The sequence below is a fragment of the Mercenaria mercenaria genome, chromosome 1 (genome assembly GCF_021730395.1).
Source record: "Mercenaria mercenaria strain notata chromosome 1, MADL_Memer_1, whole genome shotgun sequence".
Taxonomy (NCBI): Eukaryota; Metazoa; Mollusca; class Bivalvia; order Venerida; family Veneridae; genus Mercenaria; species Mercenaria mercenaria.
The window spans coordinates 99,231,381-99,253,996 of NC_069361.1; the positions used below are offsets into that span (position 1 = coordinate 99,231,381).

Consider the following 22,616-nt stretch of genomic DNA (forward strand, 5'->3'; position numbering starts at 1 on the left):
TGAGCTTAAACAGGGAGGAGTGTGGTTTAACTTAAGTCCTGATTGTTGCAGATACCATGTAAAACAAAACAATAGCTGAATTTTTACACAGCTATGTATAAATGTCATCTAATGTTAGATATATATCTAGTAATTTCATTTATAATGCAAGTTCTCAAAATATCAATACTGTTTCTCGATACATGTATCAGTATTAAAAGTATATCTACAGAAAATTACCAGTGATCGATTCATGAACCGGCAGCAGAGAATAGCGAGGCTGAGGGAGAGGCTAGCAATAGCTAGACACCGCCTCAACATTGCGGTAGCTGCTTTGGTAGCAGGAGAGGAAATTGAAGCCCGAAAAAGATCGGATTTTTTCTTCAAAAAACTGGGCAATTGCTTCAGCATGCTCCACGGTCATCTCTGGCTGCGATGCTTGTTCCTTCTCCTGATCGTGTTGTTCCGCAGGCTGATTAGCTGTTGGAGGGGGGGGGGGGTGTCTGGCCGTGAAACAACTTTCCTTCTCGGCATCTTGACTTGAAATGAAAAGCTGAAGATGCATGGCGGAACCTACCTACCCATGTGATCCGCAAAGCGCTGATCGGAGTCCTTCGGTCTCACGGCGGACACCTGACGGGCACCGTCCGGCGTCCGTCAGTCATCGGGCGGAGGCCGTCCGGCGATCGGACGGTCGCCGGCCGATTTAAATGTCGCTTAGCCATACTTTGATTTTTCCCGGCGCATGTACATACAATGACCCCAATGTGGGGCGATCACCGGGCGATCTCCGTGCGATGATCGTCTGATCTTCATCCGATCTCAACTCGATTCCTTCCCGGACCCGACGTCGGGTAAAATTTTAAGTCTGACTTAAAATTTGTCCGGTCGCCGCCTGATGCTCCAAAATGCGCCGATGTCCGTGCGATCATCCGCCGGCCGCTGGTCCGATGAGCGAAAAAATACGTCGGCCGATCATCGGGCGGCGGTCGGATTGGATTTGTGACCGAGGCATTACTGGTTATACACGGTGATAATACATGCATAGAAATTATATAACTAGTAACCTTCACTTTGTCCTATATCACTTGTGTTGTCTTTATATTATTGATATAGAAAATAGAGAAATAAATAACCTGATTATTTTCAACATTTTATCTAAATATCATACAGTTCCAGTAAAGCATTGAATGAAACACAAATATAAACAGACAATTTAATAGAAAAACTTTTGCAACAATGTATAAAAGCTTTAAAAAATCCTGCGAAAATCTCGTGTCATTTGTCTGGAAAGTTCCGCTACGTTATATACAGATAACGCATGTTGTTTTGTGTTATAACATCTGCAGTATTCCGAGGGATTGGTTGGTGCCCGAGCCCGGTAGGGTTATTAGGTACCAACGTATCCCGAGGGATTCTGAAGATGTTACACGCGCCAACGCTATTCTGGCATAAAAAACGTAAACACTAATAAACAAATATTTTATCCCTGAACGTCATTAAATGTACATGAAATGCGCGGGGATGTCTGCGTCGTTTTGTCACGCTGACGTCATTTCCTTTTGAATTATCCGTTTTGTGGTCGTTATATGTTTACGCTCAGCCGCGGAATGCGCATATATAAAAGGGTGTTTTAACAGCACTTGAGCGCGAAAAACTCTGTTAACACAAGTTTACTGTCCTGTTAAAGCACCCCCGAAAAGTGACAAGAACTGCAGTCTTATGCTAGAATGAACGTTAAAGTTTTAATGCCTGTTATGTTAAGGTTAATCAATGTCATGTTTTTTATGCATACAGACACTAAATAGGAAAATGGCGCGAAAAATAATGGCGGATTCAAACAGTCCTCAGTTCGTTTTGTTGTTTGTTGTTTTTATTTTTGCTCTGTAGAGCTATTTTCTTTGCTGAAATCACATGACAGATATATGCTTGATATGTATGTAGCATTTTCATAATGAAATAATAACATGACAGAATTTATTAAGGAAACTTTGATCATACACCACCGCTACAATTTGGGGTCTCATTTTAGCTGATTTTGCAATTTGTGTGTTCGGCTGAAAATATTTTTCTTGCATTAAACATTACTCACTTTTCTTTTGATTTTTGTTCAGCACTGACAATATTCTTTGAGAAAATGTAAGTTACAGGCATTTAAAACGGGTCCTGATATGTGCTGCGGCCATTAGAAATATGTCAATTTTATAAATAATATAGAATAACAGCTATTTAGTGTGTTGTTACATTGAACACTGCTAATCAATCGATTGAACTCATAAAAAGCAAAGCTGTGCCACTTAGTAAGAAACATCAAATATTCATGCATCTAATGTTTACTCGGAAAAAAGCTTTTGCTCTTAAATATGTCAGGATGGTGAATAGAACTTCCAAGAAGACATAATATATGCCCGATCAATAGTGAATGAATATTTGGTCCATATTCATGTTGTCACTGTCCTTTGTAAAACGCGAGATAAAGTGAAATTTTATTTCAAATATTATAGAAGAAAAATGTGTTGTTTTGGATTCACACATGTCTCTTGCATACATTAAAGACGTTGCTAATTTGTTTACTCGTGTTTCCACAAGCCCGCACAAAAATTAATGACATGTTCGCTGATTACTGCTACTTAGTGTATTCGTGAAACAAGAACCTATGGTTTTAATGGTAGCTAATATTGTTTTCGTTGCTGACACCATCATGCTTTCGACAGATCAAGGCCCAACCATTACACTAGCGCCATATACCTTTATGCCATTATGAACCCAATTCTTAGTCCTTTTTTATAGTCTTGAAAATATCAATAGAGCAAAATAGATATTTTTGGATCCGTATTGGGTTTGGTATCTGTGTATTGTCATGTGTCTTGTATTTATAAATAAAATATATTTGCAAACTGAGTTTCAGTATCACGATTATCTGACACACCCAACTGGTTAAATGGATTTTCATAGTTTTTCTCCCTTATTTTTTCACATACTTGGGTTAATATTCAACTTTGTTGTCTTCGGCGTCAATTTGATCTATCTCATATTGTTTATAACTACATAATAATCATAATTTAGTACACTAGCATCAACATAAACCAAACACTGTTTTATCATAAATACTTTTCCCTCATTATAGTAACATAATTGTGTCCTTCCTCCATTTTACAATCCATGTCTACAGTTGTTAGTTTCTGACCCCAGTGGGAGTGATCCGTCTCACCTACTTTATACAACTTACACTGTAAGCTGATCTTCATATAAACACCATTTTCAAGCTGAAATATACAATGAAGACCGGATCTTACATTTAATTCTTGCGTATCTGCAAGACAAGGCACTGCAGAATGAAATAAAGTTACAATGATTATGTCAAACAAACATTATTTTTGTCTAATATTTAAATTATTATATATCATAACACTAATATGTTACGCTGCACAAAGTCTGGCTTTGAAAATTGTATTAATTCATAAAAGACTTAAAAACAACGAAATGCCGCATGGACATGCAAGGAAAATTCTGTAAAAAGTTAAGTTAACTTTTTACAGAATTTTCCTTGCATCTCCATGTTTTGGTACTCCTATTTGATTCTAGGTCCATTATGTCTAAAAGACATCACTCTCAGAAAATCTGCGCTCAATAAATCAATGCCCAAAGACACCGTCATAATATAATTCATATCTCGGGAGCTTAGATCGAAACTGGTCTATCTGTATATAGAAATAGAAGCAAATAGATCAGTTTCGCTCTAAGCCCACGATCTGTCTATTTTTCCAGCTAGATGGACTTCCAAAGTTCCCATACTTTTATGGAAAGCAAGTGTATCAGCTACGGAAAGTCAACCCCAATTCAAAGTCACAGGGCATAAGAATAAATTTAAATCTGGTACACGGTTTCCCTCAAGGAATACTCTAATGGTTAATAGCTATATACATTTTTCTACAATTGATGATTGGCAAAACATAAAATTCCGTTTAGTTACCTTTAGCTTTTTGTCCCTTTTGATCAGTTTTGTTTTTAAGAAAAAATCACACTATTCACAGTATTGTAGTACATGTACGCTTGTTGATAATTACGCCGTGTTATAAGTTATGTATGCAATTATACCTCTAAAACAAAAAGTAGTTCCTTCCTCTTTCCTTTTTTGGTGACGTCATGTCCGACAGTTTCGTACTGTGTCCTATAAGTCCTTACATCCTCGCTCTCATCTTTGATATCAGTACAAAGCTCAAGCTTGTGAAGTTCCCCGTTTATCATCAATTTACTGAAATTAAATCAACATTATTTGGTGGTGATATATCTGCTTACATGTGTATCTATGCTATCTCTGTCTCTCCTCGTTCCTTCTATGTTAAGGTAGTTCTGTACGTTTGATAAACCCGATGTAATGGCGTAAAGTCATTATCCGGAAACTGGACCCAGGATACGGAAATGAAAAACATTTTATGAATTAATGACAAATTAAAACAACAACATTACTATATTTCTAAAGACAAACATGGTAAAAATGTTTTGATCCGAACGTGCAGAACTGCCTTAACGCAAATAGATAGATTGCATGTAGGAGAGCTTTGTTCTAACAAAAATCAGTACAATACTGACTGTTTGAACTGAAAATGTTTCCAACGTATATCCATTCGTATATATCATTGAGGCTGTTTACTTTATTGATTTCAGGATTTATTGATTTTAGGATTGGACGTGAAAAGCCGTTAAGCCTCTGATCACAAAACGTTTTGTTCCTTGACAAGCGATATAAATTCCCCAACATGACACTTACAAATCTAATTTACGTGCGGTGACAGTCTCGTGAAAGAACCTTTATCAGTAACTGTTGCACAAATCAGAAATGAAATTACTCGAGAAATTCTCTATGCACTGGATGTTCTCCAGTATTTCCAGAATAGGCAATTTATGTTTGTAATACCTCGGTTTCGACAGAAATATGTGAAACAATCATAAATGATTGTATTATGCTAACTGTATGTTTGTGCTTCTTGGTAAATTCATTAATACTATTGCTGATACATTTACTTAGACTCAGTGATGCTATATTTTCTGGTCCTTTGGGATCATGGAGTACACTCAGTAATAGAGGCATGAGGGGTGTTTCATATTTCATAACCTGTCATGAATTTACTCAGTCAAACTAAGTCTGCTATTTTTTATGTTTTTAGTTGCTTGGATGTTGTCTGTGCTTCCAAAGGATCCTGCAGATTTCAATTACTATCATAACAGCAGTCTTTAAGTACCGTGTGGTGGATGTAAAAAGTGTGAAAGAATTCCACTTTAAAAGCCGGTGCTGGGTGGGTTAGAGGAGGGGGCAGGGGGGATGGATGTTGCATATTTCATTACCTCTCATGAACAGACTCAATCAAACCGAGTTTGCTATTATTTTCTTGGTTGCATTCTATACTTCCAAAGGATCTTCTAACAGATTTTGTTATAATACAAAAAAAGTGATATAAGTTTGAAATAGAGATGAATGAAAAGAAAAATAAGAAAGTTAATAAAGCATTGCTCTGTATATTAATTTGTTACATAATTACAGCATCTTAACCGAATGAAACTAATTTGAAAGGGCATGGTTAATAATTTGTATCGTTACAGTGCTGATATCAAACAATGTAAGAAAGAAGTCCGAAAGTTACTATGATCATTGTTACAGTGGAGCACTTTGATTACTATAACCATGATGGGCTGTCGTGGCCGAGTGGTTAAGATTGCTGACTCTGAATCACTTGCCCCTCACCTATGTTGGTTCGAGCCATGCTCGAGGCGTTGACTTCTTTATTATTAGGAAGCCGCCCAGCTGGCTTACGGAAGGTCGGTGGTTCAGCCCAAGTGCCTGTCAGTGCTGAAATAATGCACGGAGGGGTACCAGGGGGACTTCCTAAACCATCAAAAGCTGGAAAATCGTCATTTGACCTATAAGTGTGTCGATGGGACGTTAACCCCAACAAGAACAATATAACCATGATGTAACTAATTATGTTTTGTAAACAACAGACAGTTCAAATATGAAAATTAACAACGGCTGTAGGGCTTCAACACAATCTGCGGTTGATTATTTTCAAGTTTCTAACTACATGTCACTTACTGAATGATTCTTACTCCATGTTCATAGTATCAATTGTTAAAATTACTTACTCTACGTATATAGCTGGTTTCAGCGTAAACTTGAGATCGTACTCGGTGTCAGTATTTAATTTTACTGTATGAGTCTGATCAAACCTCTGACCATCTTGTTTGAAGCAGACGACATCACCAGCTGCACGTGCAGTCATTCTAAATATCAATTTAAATTCAGTTGCCATCACAAGCATGCAAGAATGCAGTGCATAACACTAAGTGTTTTTGTCTCTTCACTTCAGTTCTTAACTATCCTTTGACTTTCAAATCCCAATACACAATTATTTAAACGAAGACGAATTCAGAAGCAGGATTGTCGGCATGGCGTTGTTTATTCCACACTTCCTTTAATTGGATAGATCACGCGCGTTGCGTTATTGATTTAAAGTATGGTATGTTATGTAATTCTCTCCCAAGCTATACACACCTTACTGTTTTCTTTACAGGATAAAATCAACCTAGCACAATTAAGTCTCTCACTTCATATAACTGTATTCCAAATTAATCAATTGATCACCCGATCAACGTTAGATTTGTTCTGTTTTTGCTATGTGGCATTCGAATGGTGCCAAGAAGAAATTCCAATACTCTTGCCTTATGTAGGCAAGCCTTTTTAATCATTTATTGGAAATATTGCGCCCAGTTTCCAGAAAAGAATATTCCCAATAATCTCCAATGATCCTGTCTCAGTTTTATGCATACTGAAAAGGAACTACTTAGGAAGTCATATTCATAGTCATATTCATATAGAAAAGCTATACCGTAACTGTAAGCATCAACAATAAAGCCATATTATATACACAGTAAACTCATTTTATACCATGCACGTAAAGACTTTTATTGCTACTTAAAAGGCAAGCATATTGATATTCTACAACCCTTGTATCTAATTATATAAACGAGACAGTAAATATCACCAACATGAGAATAATGTCAGCCGAGGCGGATTTTAGGGAACAATATTTTCCTAATGTTTCCCTCGAAAAGCAATAGAATATTTGTTTTATCATATCGAATACCTAGTAATATGAAGAACTGAGAATTTTCGTATAAAATTAAACTAATATATATATATATATATATATATATATATATATATATATATATATATATATATATATATATATATATATATATATATATATATATATATATATAAACCTGTGCATCGTAAATAGTTTTCAAGTTCATAGGTAACTTTACACTTTCCGTTACACAGACAATATCAGATTATAATGTTTCTTTGAATATCATTCTTATACACATTGGTCGTTTATTTTTTGTACAGAGACTACAACATGTTAATTGTATATGACCCGTACCATGAGAAAACCAACATAGTGGCTTTGCGACCTGCATGGATCCAGACCAGCCTGCGCATATCCGCGCAGAATGGTCAGGGTCCATGCTGTTCGGTTTCAAAGCCTATTGCAATTAGAGAAACCGTTAGCGAACAGCATGGATCCTGATCAGACTGCTCGGATGCGCAGGCTGGTCTGGATCCATCCTGTTAGCAAAACCACTATGTTGGTTTTCTCATTGCGCGGCTCAATTATCCAGAATCATTTGTTATCTTATCCTATACATTCCATACTTGACCGCTACCATCTGTGCATTTTAGCTGAAAGTAACATTCTAATGGGTCTAGTCTCCCTGTCTTAAGCTCTTTCGTGGCTTTTATCATGCGAAATCTACAAGCCTGTACTGACACATGTGGTATATCCTGTATGCCTATAAAACCCAAAACTCATACTAAAAGCGGACTATTTTTTATATCAAATACAAGGGAAACATTTATTCTGGTAGCTCTATATACGAACTCGATTTGCTTTAAACGTTTGATCATTTGTCATTCTAATAAATAACAACTGTTGCTGTTATAAACACATCATTGGTTTCTAGATGATATGTAATGTTTCTTAAAGCAATAACTTCAGTAGTCATATTATTATGTTACTCTATTTTCATCATTCAATTTCATAAATTCAATAATGTTTGTAACAGAACGACTGCATGTGTGGTTAGATCTAAATCACCTGCAGGTAACTGAGACAATAACTCAGTTGTATCACTTGAACGCATGTGAAATATTTCAACGGACAAGCATGTGATATACTTAAACGGACATATAAGAAATTGTGTTACTATGCTGCTTAAGAAAACGCATGTTAAAACTCTACGGGTGGGAAATTGCCGGCGACATCGAGTTGATTATGTAGCATCAACGATATTTTGTACTCACAAGTATAGTTATTACCGTACGTCTACATAGGAGGAGAGATTTTGCTTCATAAGCTCTCATTAAAGAGAAATGTCATATTCTATGCGTGATGTTATTTCTGATTTCTCTTGTCAATCCGAATATGACAACTAATTAAACACCTCCAGATGAAATAATATTACAGCAGTTTAGTAATGAAACATGATTGAATAATTTTTGCCGTTATTAAGTGGTAGGGATTTCTGACAAATATAGTCGATACTCGGTATCTCGAATTTCAAGGAACCAAACTTTTTATTTGGAGATAACATTCTGACTCCTATCACTTGTAGGAGCGCTTTTTCCATCTCGGATATTTAGCCATTTTGTCATTTTTCCTCTGCGGCCCAATATATAAGGAATGAAATTTAACGGGACTTGAAAATTTAAATCATGAAATAAAAAAGTTTGATATTGAGTTTACAGTAGAAATATCAATTTACAGTAGAAATATCAATTTAGTTTTTGTATCTCTTTAATCGAAACCGTCTCATTGAAATTGTGTGTGTTGAGTTTGTTTATAGTCGCCACCGTTTAAAACCATATGGGCGACTGGAACTACAATTATCCTCCTCCTCCTCGCCTACTTCTTTTATCTTCTACTCCCGTAATAGTATATCAGTTAGGTATCCACGTAGTTGATTATCTGCGTTGCTATGCTGTGCTGCATTGTGTCTACGTTGTAAGTCTTCTTACGTGTTGAACTATAATTGGTTGAACTTCATTTAATACGTCTCGTCGTCTGTTCTTCATCCCGCCCTCTTGCCCCGGCGTTGTACGTCGCTTCCGTCAAATGTCTTGCCCGGGATGTCGCATCCTGAAGCCTGATCCTGAAGTCCCTCCTTGACGATGAACCAGCTGGAGTAAACATGGCATTAGGAAATCCCCAGAGGTGACAATCCAGCATCGAGTCGGGGGTTCTGAACCAACATCAACCTCCTCGATGAAACAGCCGAAGTAAACGCTACCTTGGAAATTAGCAAAAACCAGGACGTCCCTCAGAGATGGTAATCCGGCATCGAGTTGGCCGGGATCAAGCAGACCCGGCACTCCGGTTTCTGAAGAAAGGTCCAACACCAAGGAAAGCCGGCAAGATGAAGTCCAGTCGATAGATGTCCTCTTTTTTACGGCCACACTCCCTGGTTTTCGTCATGTGACGCTAACTAGATCAGACGTTGACCTAGTTAAGGCGCTGACCCAGTTAGCGCCATATGTGCCCTCTCCGCGACGTGCATGCACCAGGGAGATCGGAGAAGTCTCTTTGAAATGTCTAAATGCTATTGCTAAAATGCCATAAGGCTACTGTTTACAAAACACTAGAGTGAATGTGTAATATGCCAGCTCATAAGATATATTGTGAGTTTTGTGCAGATATTTACATATGTATAATATTCATTTCTGTCCAAGAGTAGATATTAAACATATTGTATAATGAAGGTGATACTAGTAGAAATATTAGCTTTAGACTGTATATATACGTATGTTATTGTGCAGATATCGACACACATCAAACCGTTGTTAATTATGTATGTCCATCCGAAAATATTTTCCATCCATTTATTTGGACACATCTGTATTCTTAATGTCACAATTTCGTTATCAAATGAATATTGAAATGTTATTGCTTGTCACTAGAAACCGTAATAGTTTTTGTGAGAAACAAATATGTTCTGTTCTGTTCTATGTTCTGCTAAAAATGCCACATAGTATTTGTCACATAAAATAATTTCAGTGTGTGCTGTAATTTGATTCAAACACGCCAATTATTGCGCTAAATATCACGCGATCCTTATTTTTATTTTGCACCCACAGGTGATAATACACGACTGACTGCACTTTCCAAAACGTGTCTGTTCAGAACAGCCATTGGCGTCAATTGATATCCGCATTCATAACGTTATTTTACAGTCAGTGTGAAATGATGTCCATTTATGCTGAAGATAAGTGTTTGGGACCTCTCTACCAAGTGAGGCGATTTTCCAAACATTCAAAGCTCCTTTTTTCATTACTTTTAAAATTAATTCTAAATCGAAAACTGATATGATGGTATAACTTTCCACTGAGTGTTCTTTGAGTTATTGAGAAGATAGGCGCGCCTAGAAACAATTAAGTTTGTAAACACGACACTAAAAGGTGTTTAATTTCCTGTTTCAAGAAAATAAGATTAAATGGAAATGTCTTTACACATCTTGCAGCGATAAATATGCATTTTTAGTGAAAAATGATTTTAAATTTAAATTTTGAGTAATTTGTGAGTATTGTCAAAATCGATCTCTTCACCACACATGCGAATTTATGGCCACGATATAATTGTAGTTTGCTGAGATATTTTGTAAATGTGACAAGTGGTATATCCCTTGGTGTGATAGATGCTTGATGACGCTCCACATCAAGGTTATGTGTTCTTTTAATTCATTTGAAGTTAGAAATTTCTTCTCACAGCTTAATGCTTCTGCTTTCTTATCTTCTCAGAGTGTCTGGAAAATGTAATATTATATCCAGTAATTTATCTGAACATCCTAAAGACTTGTGATCTGTTAAGACATTTTGTATTGAACTGACTTAATAAGGAGTCGGTAGCATTAACAATTTCAGAGAACTATTTTCATCTAGATTAGACTGAAAGACACCACGGAAATAACTTGTAAACAGACGTGCTTTTGCATTATTGCAGTAACCGATGGTAATATTTCATGATATAGACGTCTAAGTACGTTTTAAATAAAATCACCAAACGTGCACTGACTTTGATTTTAGGAATCATCAGAAGATGTAATTTTGATAAGAATTCCAAAATTAGGCAAAATTAATATATGGTATTTAATACTGTATTGAAAGAATATTGTGCCCATAAATGAAATAGCGAAAACTTGAATAAACGATTAACAGGAACAACTGACGATAAGTAATGTTTCATCAAATGAGATTGTAAACAAGAAGTACGAAAGATATGACCGTCCGTTCTTTAAATTGAGTTTCATTTCTTGTACTTTTCATGCAATATCAAATTCAAACAACGCCGTTCACTGAAAAAGCATGTGTTAGTGTAAATTTCTTTCCATCAGCATTTTAGTTAGATAGACATAAGATTCAACTGTCTCATATAAATAACTGGTTGTTATTTGAAAAAAAGGAATGTCACGCCAGGCTGACAGTAACGTTTCTGAAACATATTGTCTAACAAAATAATTACACATTAGGACTTATAACACTTACAATATGCACTATACAAAAAAAAACAACAAAAAAACCCCTGTAAATCCTAGGTATTTTTGTGATATTTTTCATTTATGAAATTGCTTACATGTTTAGAAAAAAACATCGTTGATATCATATCAGAATTTCAACAAAATTAGTTATACATTGATATCCTTTTATTCATTTTGCGACCTATACCAATTTTTTAAAAGAAACAAAAAATATACAAGAATGCGATGTATTTATAAAGCGAGAAAATAACATTTGTAAGAAAACAAGTGCATTGAATTTTCACTGACTGTTGCGAGAGTGATTATTCACACTGGGATAAGAAACTGAAAGATAAGGGGAAAGTATTCATGGAGACATCATATGAGCCGCGCCATGAGAAAACCAACATATGGCGTTTGCGACAAGAATCCGCGCAGCCTGGTCAGAATCCATGCTGTTCACCTTAAAGCCTATTGCAATTAGAGAAACTATTAGCGAACAGCATGGATGCGCAGTCTGGTCAGGATCCATGCTGGTCGCAAACGCACTATGTTGGTTTTCTCATGGCGCGGCTCATATTTGCCTTTTCAAATTGAGAATGTTATTTTCAAACATACAGCTGACCTACTTGTCATGTACTTAAGAGGTTTTTACATAATGCTCATCTCGCAAAATCACAAATGATGGAATCCTGTTAAAGTACCGGTAATTTCTTAGTGAGTTGGCTTAGAGCTTCTGCTTCAAGGCTGATCACTACCTACTCTAATGTAAGCCTACGTAGATCTAGCCACAAGTAGTCCAAATATAAACAGTCTTGATCTTTCTTCTTTTCCACGTGAAATTGAAAGAAGCGAAAAGGAGTAAAATCAGTGGGCTTTATTTAACGAATTGTAGATTTTGTATAACAGTTAACACCCTTTTTTCAATGGCAGTGATATAGTTGTTTACGGGAATATAAATCTCTGAAATTATGATATGGTAGAAAATGTCGGAAAAAAAGGTAATAAAGTAAGAGGATTTTATATAAATCAAGAACAGCCGGATTTCGTGGTGTTCAGCCATCATATCTTTTTCGGTTATTTTGCATTGAATAACTGACGTATGATAAAATACATCCCATCGAGCTTTCAAAAATATAGAAAAGAAATAGAATATTTTACTACGCTTGATAAGTGGCCGGACACATTTAAGCGCATATTCCAGGGAGAAATATCAATAACGTTACGTGCTCGCAAATCATTTCCTTTCCCTTTTATAAATTTAGACCTCCTCAATAATGCCTCCATAACTTCCATTGATAAAGATGTCCGTCTGCTAATGCATTATAACACTTGAACCTAATAATTTCTGATTAGATTACAACAAAGCACTACAGGAATCTGTTTTCGATATATTCTACACCACTAGTTGAAATAACAGCGTAATATTGAACAGTATCTAGGTACTGATCAATACTGCATGATGGTTGCATCGATACAAAACACTGTCCCAGAAAACGGACTGATTTGGTTTTTTATTTGTCTCTTAATGTAAAAGTTTCTTACATACCAAACCAAACATAAATATAAGACCATCCACATGTAATGTCTACATCAGGCGATAGTATGGGACGTTCCGCAAGCCATTGAACAACAGTAAAAAGTTTATCGTACGGCGATCGGGTGACTAGCTGATTCGTTGGTTTCGAATAAATATGTAAAGAAAAAATAATCTTGGAAAATTGATTCCAAAGTTAGGATAGATTAACGTATAAACTTTTAAAACTGTTTTATAAATTTGTAACACGGTGCGTGTGATCTGTCCAATTACGAACACAATGTCTGGTGATTGGTCGCATTGATTTCACTGATATTTTCCCTAATTCATAATTGTTCTGATATTCATCAGTGCTATTCGATTAAAACGTTCATGTATGCGACTGCAACTTATATTTGTCGTATTGAATGTGTGCGCGTGCAGCCAGGGATGCCGTCTGCCTTAAGCTACAGTCACACATGCGGATATGTCCGTGCGTTGAGGTACGGTGCGGATGGATTTGGTCCGTGGGGATAAGTTACGGAGCAGTAACTCTTAATACGGAAAAAATGGTGAGAAACGGGCAACAAACAAACATACAGGACGTGGATAAGTACGGATAGGTAGGGGCTACTACGTTGAATTACGTTTTACTGCGCCTGGCAACTTGCCCAGCGCTTAGACGGGTCTGCGGGGAACTACGTTGAAGTACGGCCAGCCTCGGATAACTACGTTAATCCGTACTATCAGTTAATTAATGTAGCCACCAAAAAACCTTTGAGCTACCTTTGTCCCATTTTTCACACTGGTAGCCACTACAAAATTCACTAACGGAAATATTTTGTTTGTTTTTCGTTATTACAGAGTTATCATGCAGCGAAATGCTAATATTTGATGATCTTGTCAACACCTGATGGACAACTTCATCTGGAAATTTCCGAGATGCTATTGAGTATCTCCCACCTAACTAAGAGACCTGTATTGGTTCTTCCCAGGAAAGATGACTTCGTGTGTATCAGTGCTATACACCGGACATTAAAGAAGCAGACTGTCTATTCGCAAAGAGCTAGGCTAAGTTAGTCGACAGCTGTACTAAAAAGATTCTCTCTACTATCTGGGGCTTATCTACTCTGTCCTCTGTCAATCGCTCTGTGTCTGTCTAGTAAGGTTGAATTTCGCGCCCTGTGTGCTGCGTTAGCTATATTAACGCTTTGAACGTGTTTATCATGAAAAGGCGCTATATAAATCTGCTATAATAATAATAAAAATTTTAATAGTTCATCAAATTCGTTTATCTTATTTATTCAACTAATTTTACAGCGTTTTGAAGACTCTCCGACCGATTCTAAAATTATCTAGCAGTTCTAAATGTTTGGTCCTATTTAATAGGAGATACATTGGGGAATTCTTCCAAAATAGATACAAGCATAACAAAGATATCCCTTGTTAAAATCCTACGCAGATTAAAATTATCTATTCGCATTTTCTAAAACAGAAATGCCACTTGTCTGTTAACAGTAGCCCTCCAGGGACACGTTGAGACATATTCCATTACGTTAGTTTATTTATCCCCATAGCAAAACGACATGATTCAGCATAACTGTGAAAGGATTTATTTTCAGGAGATCAGATCAGTGCATTTTGTCTGGCAGTTTAATATTCAGAGGGAAGTTGGATTACGTCAATCGCAACCGCATTGAAATCTTGGAAGTCTTTCGAAGCTTATGTTGCTTTGATTTCAGAGAGATTGGGATTATGTTTCTTTAATTTACAAAAATCGTCATACATTGTATAGAAGAAGCAGGCATTTAATTGGTCAAGTGCTCATTCCACAGACACATAGGATCAGGACCTCTCCTCCACCCCAGCCAACTGTTCACCTCTGTGTGCTAAGCATAGGTTGGGATCATAGATCACGTTTTGTTACAATTTCTGCATATTTAAAACTGTACTTTTTATCATCAGTTCTCTTTACAAGTTTTCAAAACTAAAACAGGCACATGAATTTACTGACAGTACCAGTGAAATGTAACTTATACCATATCTCTTATATTTGCCATTTTAACAGCAGGCGAACGGCGAAGAAGCTTGCTTATTGTAACATATTTCATGTAGTAATAACAATTTGGCGCACAGAGATATCGTGGCTGTGTATTATAATAACGCGGTGACCATTTGTTTCTAGGTACAGGGCCATTGCTTGCCCGAGAATGCTCTTCCCGAATTGTTTCCATTAGCCTTGCAATTCAGCAGTCTCAGTTACAAAGGTCTTACAGCATTTTTCTGACTGGCCATTTCTTATATTAACTGCTGATTAGCCAAACCACTTGGACAAATGCTTCCACACGTACGCAGCCTTCATATTATTCAAAATTTAAACAATGACACTCTTTTAGGGTCGTTGCTAAAAAAGAAGATGGAAATATTTTACCTTTTACATTTTATTGATATCAACAAAGTTATCAAATTTCTCATACGATTTACACAAATGTATAATGGTTATTCAACAGAAAATGAAAGACTATTTGAATTTTCTCTGTTTCAACAACTGCTAAATAAAGAAAAGTCGTCTTCTTTTAAGAGCAAAAACAAACTGTCATGTAAGGCTGTCATGTCCGTAACGCCGCAAACGCATTTGCTCTTGTAGCTTATACTGTCATAAACAGTAACATTGCTTCCGTACATTAGTTTGTTCCGCTGAACAGAAACTTAGTTCTATTTAATTTAATGCCTGATAAAAAAACTCGTCATAACTTTGAAAACTCAACTTTACAACACCGAAGTTTAAGCAGCAGCAACAATTTTCTTAATACAAATAATAAAATGAGTTTTTGAGTTTTTTTCCTAGAAGAAATATAGGTATTTATATTGTTTAACAAGATATGAAACAAAAGTCATGTAGAACAAAACACTTGAATATCATTTTCGTTTAAGAATGATAAATTGGGAGCAAGTTCAAGTCCCATGAAAGGGCTATCATAAACCGAACTTCTCACGGTGGTCAAAATATGTCTCATTACAGCGAGACACTAGCTAATAAAACAACCGAAGAAACGTTTTTTGATCAATCAATTGTTCTTCTACACTTCCTGTTCTGAAGCCGGTACCGAAACAATTATTTCCGTCTGTGAAGTTGATTGACCTTTATCTGCCTTTTTCTCCCTATACCATCCGATCTTCAGGAAACTGAAATGTAGGATTTATTGTGTACTCTGTTTCACAGAAATGTAGAATCCATTTAAACTGATCTACCTATCGACATATTTATCACTTCCTTTTATATTTTTGTGTTCACATGACGTTGTTACTTTTTCAAAGTAAATACTGACAATCGATTAAAAGGATATTATGATTCTGACTTACATCTGAGTACTTGTTTAGAGTATAACTCTGCGTTATAATGTTTATATATCTACACAATCCATAAAAAAATATAAGGAAGTTATACTTACAGTGTGAGAATTATGGACACTGCATCAAATCCTCCCAGCACAAGGAACACGAGGCCCCGCATATAGGAAACTGTCTCTGCATAGACTGAACTTGTGATAACATTAGACAAGAGGTGTGATACAACTTCCTGTGTACCTATAGCACTGAATATAGCTCCTGAAGAAAGATATAAAGTCAGTCAATCTTAGAAAACAGGTGCGATACAACTTAATGTGTACCAAAAGCGCTGAATATATAGCACCTGAAGTAAGATATGCAGTCAGTGTTAGAAAAAACGTGCGATGCAACTTCCTGTGTACCAAAAAGCATTGAAAATAAAACTTTACTGCCAGTCTTAGTAAAGGTGCTATAGAACTTCATGTGTATCAAAAGCGCTGAATATAGCACCTGAAGTAAGATATACAGTTAGTCATGGGAAAACGTGCAATACAACGTTTGTGAACCAATAGAGCTGAATATAACACCTGAAGTAAGATATACAGTCAGTCATGGGAAAACATGCGATACAACGTTTGTGAACCAATAGAGCTGAATAAAAAACCTGAAGTAAGATATACAGTCAGTCATGGGAAAACGGACAATACAACGTTTGTGAACCAATAGAGCTGAATATATCACTTGAAGTAAGATATAGTCAGTCATGGGAAAACGCGCGATACAACTTTTGTGAACCAATAGAGCTGAATATATCACTTGAAGTAAGATATACAGTCAGTCATGGGAAAACGGACAATACAACGTTTGTGAACCAATAAAGCTGAATATAACACATGAAGTAAGATATACAGTCAGTCATGGGAAAACGGACAATATAACGTTTGTGAACCAATAGAGCCGAATATATCACTTGAATAAGATATACAGTCAGTCATGGGAAAACGGACAATACAGCGTTTGTGAACCAATAGAGCTGAATATATCACTTGAAGTAAGATATACAGTCAGTCATGGGAAAACGGACAATACAACGTTTGTGAACCAATAGAGCTGAATAAACACTGAGTAAGATATACATCAGTCATGGAACGACAATACAACGTTTGTGAACCAATAGAGCTGAATATATCACTTGAAGTAAGATATAGTTAGTCATGGGAAAACGGACAATACAACGTTTGTGAACCAATAGAGCTGAATATATCACTTGGAGTAAGATATACAGTCAGTCATGGGAAAACGTGCAAACAACGTTTGTGAACCAATAGAGCTGAATACATGTATATCACTTGAAGTAAGATATACAGTCATTCATGGGAAAACGTGCGATACAACGTTTTGTGAACCAATAGAGCTGAATATATCACTTGAAGTAAGATACGTGCGATACAACATTTGTGAACCAATAGAGCTGGATATAACACCTGAAGTAAGATATACAGTCAGTCATGGGAAAACGGACAATACAACGTTTGTGAACCAATAAAGCTGAATATAACACATGAAGTAAGATATACAGTCAGTCATGGGAAAACGACAATACAACGTTGTGAACCAATATAGCTGAATATATCACTTGAATAAGATATACAGTCAGTCATGGAAAAACGGCGATACAACGTTTGTGAACCAATAGAGCTGAATAAACTTGAAGTAAGATATACAGTCAGTCATGGAAAACGTGCGATACAACGTTTGTGAACCAATAGAGCTGAATATATCACTAGAAGTAAGATATACAGTCAGTCATGGGAAAACGGACAACACACGTTTGTGAACCAATAAAGCTGAATATAACACATGAAGTAAGATATACAGTCAGTCATGGGAAAACGGACAATACAACGTTTGTGAACCAATAGAGCTGAATATATCACTTGAAGTAAGATATACAGTCAGTCATGGGAAAACGTGCGATACAACGTTTGTGAACCAATAGAGCTGAATATATCACTAGACGTAAGATATACAGTCAGTCCTGGGAAAAGTTAGATATACAGTCAGTCATGGGAAAACGCGCGATACAACGTTTGTGAACCAATAAAGCTGAATATATCACCTGAAGTAAGATATACAGTCATTCATTGGAAAACGTGCGATACAACGTTTGTGAACCAATAGAACTGAATATATCACCTGAAGTAAGATATACAGTCAGTCATGGGAAAACGGACAATACAACGTTTGTGAACCAATAGAGCTGAATATAACACATGAAGTAAGATATACAGTCAGTCATGGGAAAACGTGCGATACAACGTTTGTGAACCAATAGAGCTGAATATATCACCTGAAGTAAGATATACAGTCAGTCATGGGAAAACGTGCGATACAACGTTTGTGAACCAATAGAGCTGAATATATCACTTGAAGTAAGATATACAGTCAGTCATGGGAAAACGTGCGATACAACGTTTGTGAACCAACAGAGCTGAATATATCACCTGAAGTAAGATATACAGTCAGTCATGGGAAAACGTGCGATACAACGTTTGTGAACCAACAGAGCTGAATATATCACCTGAAGTAAGATATACAGTCAGTCATGGGAAAACTTGCGATACAACGTTTGTGAACCATCAGAGCTGAATATAACACCTGAAGTAAGATATACAGTCAGTCATGGGTAAACGTGCGATACAACGTTTGTGAACCAATAGAGCTGAATATATCACTTGAAGTAAAATATACAGTCAAAGACACGAGGTGTGAAAAAAACATTCTGTGTACCAAAAGCGTTGAATATAGCACCTCCTATTGGATATGCATGTCCTATAATATAATAAAAACAAATTCATGTAGAAAGTTGATAATGAAAAATTCTTAAACAAAAAATATGCATACCTTGTTTTTCTGGAGGGGTTAAATGAGACAGGATACTTCGGTGCATTGTAACCGACAGCGGTCCAAAACATCCAACTGCTATAACTGAAGTGACAGAATGTCCACATTGCTGTGTAGCAAATATATAAAACAATGGTTGTATTGCAAATATAAATTTTAAAACATTAAAACTCTTACCCTTTACTTGAAATATTACTTCTAGCAGTAAAATAATTTATTCCTGAAAGGTTAAATCAAAGAATGAAACTGTTTGTGGGTTTTGAGTGCTGTCTCTTTGCAGAAATTTGTCAGCCCTTGATTTTGCATTCTTCTCAAATCTTACTGAAGTTAAAGACTTTAAAGACTGAAGCAATTTCGTAAGTTATAATCTATATGAAGATCCTTATGACGTATAGAACGAAACCAAGAGCAAGAAAAAGACACACGAATTGGTTTGATCAGTGAGGTAATAAAATGTGTACCCCCACCCTACAGCACCAGCTTAAGCTTAACTATCTTATACACATACCTTTTTTAAAACTGAATGATATTACTCAATGATCGCAAAGCACCAGAATAAAAACAACGCTTAATCCAAATGCGGAGCGAATCTTCAAACCTTTGCAAAAAGTTAAATAGGCTTAAAAATGAAACCATTCTGAATAAGATGTGAATATCCGAAACTATAAACTGCTGATACCAAATTACCATTTACAGACTACCCAAAGTTCTGTATACTAATTTTCCCATTTAATTCAGAAGCGTTTGTCACGGGGTACCGAAGGTAAACTGTTTTAATAAACGGTCGTTAAGTACGAACTTTCCTCAGTAGTGTATTGGTCAAAATGGTTGGAAAGATATTTACTGCCAAGGCCTAGGTTACAGTGCCGGACTCAGACGCTTTTTGACGCTGTTAACTTTGTACAGTGTAATTGTGTAATGTTTAATATCCAGTAAACAAATGACAAAGATCAGAATACTTACTGCTGTAATACGCAATATCATCCGTGACAAACGCCGTCCAGAAGAAGGCGGCAGTGTACGAGACAGTGCCAATCATACAAATCCATACCTCATCAAGACATAACTGAAATATCCTTACAGATGTAAGACCAATACACATGTACGCCAATGTCCTTACTGCCGCATACACGCCTACTTTGGTTATACTCCAGCAGAATGGCGGCGCAAGCTGGTACAGCGTTTCTGTTGGTAAGCGGGCATGAAAACTTATATTTACTAAAGCATGCATTAGTATGACAATCTGATATTTCCATCGTCTATTTTCTGAATCATTATTTATAAATAATGATGAACTTATTTTAAGTAAATCGACACAAGATTTGTCCCTGCGTCTATGTGCTTTGGTAAGCGTTTCTGGTAAAAGAAAGACCATAAACAAAAATGTAAAGACTAGAATAATTGCCATAGCACTGAATGTAACCATATATCCCTTCCACTCGACTAGATAACCTTCCACAAAGCTAGCAGACGACATTCCAACACCGAGACAAAACTCTATGACCACTATCCCTAAGATTCTTGATCTCCCTGGCTTTGTTATATCTGCTGCATATGCAAACGAGGCTTGCAGTGCTGTTGCATATTGGCCGGTACATCCTTCTACAAAACAGGCTATCAGTAAGTATGCAATGTTGGCATCGAAATGAATGGTTATTGCAGCTATGCCTAAACGCAAACAACTTCCGGCGATTCCTATCGCGAGTAAAAACTTCCGTCCAAGTGCGTCGGTATATGAACCCAATATCATGTTTGAGATTATAGAAGGGACCCCGGCTGCCACAGCATAATATAAATTCCAGTTAGCCGCCGTTGAAGTTGCTTTTGTCTCAGTTTTATAAATGATGTCATCTTCATCCGCATTACAGCGATCATAAGAATCGTTTCCAAGAGACAAATTTGCTTCTTCATATTCAATTTCCCTGAAATATTCCTTCGTGTATTCTACCAGCGCGTAATAAGAACAAATCATTGCAAATATGTATACAAATAGTACTGGTCCAATAAGCAGATGCCGCCATGTTCTGTCAATCTCTAGTCTATGATATTTACGGTAACCTATATCATCGTCTTCTGTAGCTATCAATGGTTCGCGTTCAGATATTTCCAGATCACTACTTGAGTTGTCCTTTCGTCGTTTTCCTGCCGAATCTGGAACAATAGATTTCTCTTTTCCATCCATAATTGGATTTGTTAACGTAACATAACCGTTTGTTAAAATAAATTTGTCCTAACATTACATACCCTGTTGTTATTACCATGTGAATAGTAAAGGGTGACTACTTATGTGCCATTGTGGTTATAAAGCAGGACGCATTTTTCCTAATCTTTACATACCCGGCTGTAAAAACATTTAAAGTAAACCAATACTCCTTTCGAATCGTCCCAGTTCCGTCATCTATAGAAAAAAAGTCGAATATTAGAACATGATTTAAATGTAATAATGAGTATATTAACATTGCATTTTATCTGGGACTCGATGCACTACATGTTGACATTAAAGTGTAGGGTATCTACTCTAACAACGGTAATCTTTAACGACAGATATCTGAAATATTTTGATTAAGAGTGAAGTTACATTTATCCCACCCGTTAACTGATATGAGACACGTGACAGAAAATGTTTTAACGATTATCAATATCAAAAACTTTTTATACGACTTTAGTGGTGCAGCTACTTTGAAGAGGCATATACTGTAAATGCCTTCCATTCGAACTTAACCATTACCCTGCTAAATTTCTAAAATGGACTGGTCTGTCATTCATTTTGGGAAGTACCATTTAATATTTGAAGGGATGTGCACTGAAAATTTACAGACTGTATAGCGAACAGTGCAGACCATGATCAGCCTGCACAGATGTGCAGGCACTGGCCGAAAGACAATATCATTTCTCGTCAGCAGGCTAAAGGTTAAAAGTGCAATGAAATATCATTTTCCAAATGTACATTCGAAAGTCGAAAAGTCAGTAACTGAAATTTCATATTAACTGAAATTTGATTATAAAGGAACTTCAAACTATATGTTCTATAACATGTAATAATAGACTTGATATAAAGTATTGTGTCTGAAATCATTAGTCCTCCACCTCTGATGATTCATGTGGGGAAGTTGGCAGTTACTTGCGGAGAACAGGTTTGTACTGGTACAGAATCCAGGAACACTGGTTAGGTTAACTGCCCGCCGTTACATGACTGAAATACTGTTGAAAACGGCGTTAGACCCAAAACAAACAAACAAACAAATCTTCTAATCTCATCCAGTTAATGCCAGATTGTGTCTAGTGTCTGCAGGAACTAATTCAGCCTGGCACTATG

The 22,616-nt window shown here is 36.4% G+C and overlaps 2 protein-coding genes across 3 annotated transcripts; both read right to left on the bottom strand.

The window, feature by feature from the left end:
* Positions 1-1,042: 1,042 nt before the first annotated feature.
* On the bottom strand, positions 1,043-6,852 carry LOC123564065 (uncharacterized). Its single transcript, XM_045357341.2, has 3 exons — positions 6,121-6,852; positions 4,078-4,234; positions 1,043-3,245 (listed from the first exon to the last, which is right to left on the bottom strand). Exons 1-3 carry the CDS (start codon positions 6,294-6,296, stop codon positions 3,081-3,083), a joined length of 498 nt encoding a protein of 165 aa, XP_045213276.2. The 5' UTR covers positions 6,297-6,852; the 3' UTR covers positions 1,043-3,080.
* Positions 6,853-15,505: 8,653 nt separating this feature from the next.
* LOC123529061 (solute carrier family 46 member 3-like) lies at positions 15,506-21,780 on the bottom strand. 2 transcript variants are annotated; one of them, XR_006682075.2, is made up of 4 exons: positions 20,264-21,780; positions 19,301-19,409; positions 16,519-16,675; positions 15,506-16,252 (listed from the first exon to the last, which is right to left on the bottom strand). XR_006682075.2 is itself a non-coding variant. In XM_045309260.2 (4 exons), exons 1-4 carry the CDS (start codon positions 21,480-21,482, stop codon positions 16,147-16,149), a joined length of 1,566 nt encoding a protein of 521 aa, XP_045165195.2. In that variant the 5' UTR covers positions 21,483-21,780; the 3' UTR covers positions 15,506-16,146. The 2 variants fall into 2 exon arrangements, 1 of the variants encoding a protein (XP_045165195.2); XM_045309260.2 differs by having other exon boundaries at positions 19,301-19,384.
* Between the last annotated feature and the right edge of the window lie 836 nt (positions 21,781-22,616).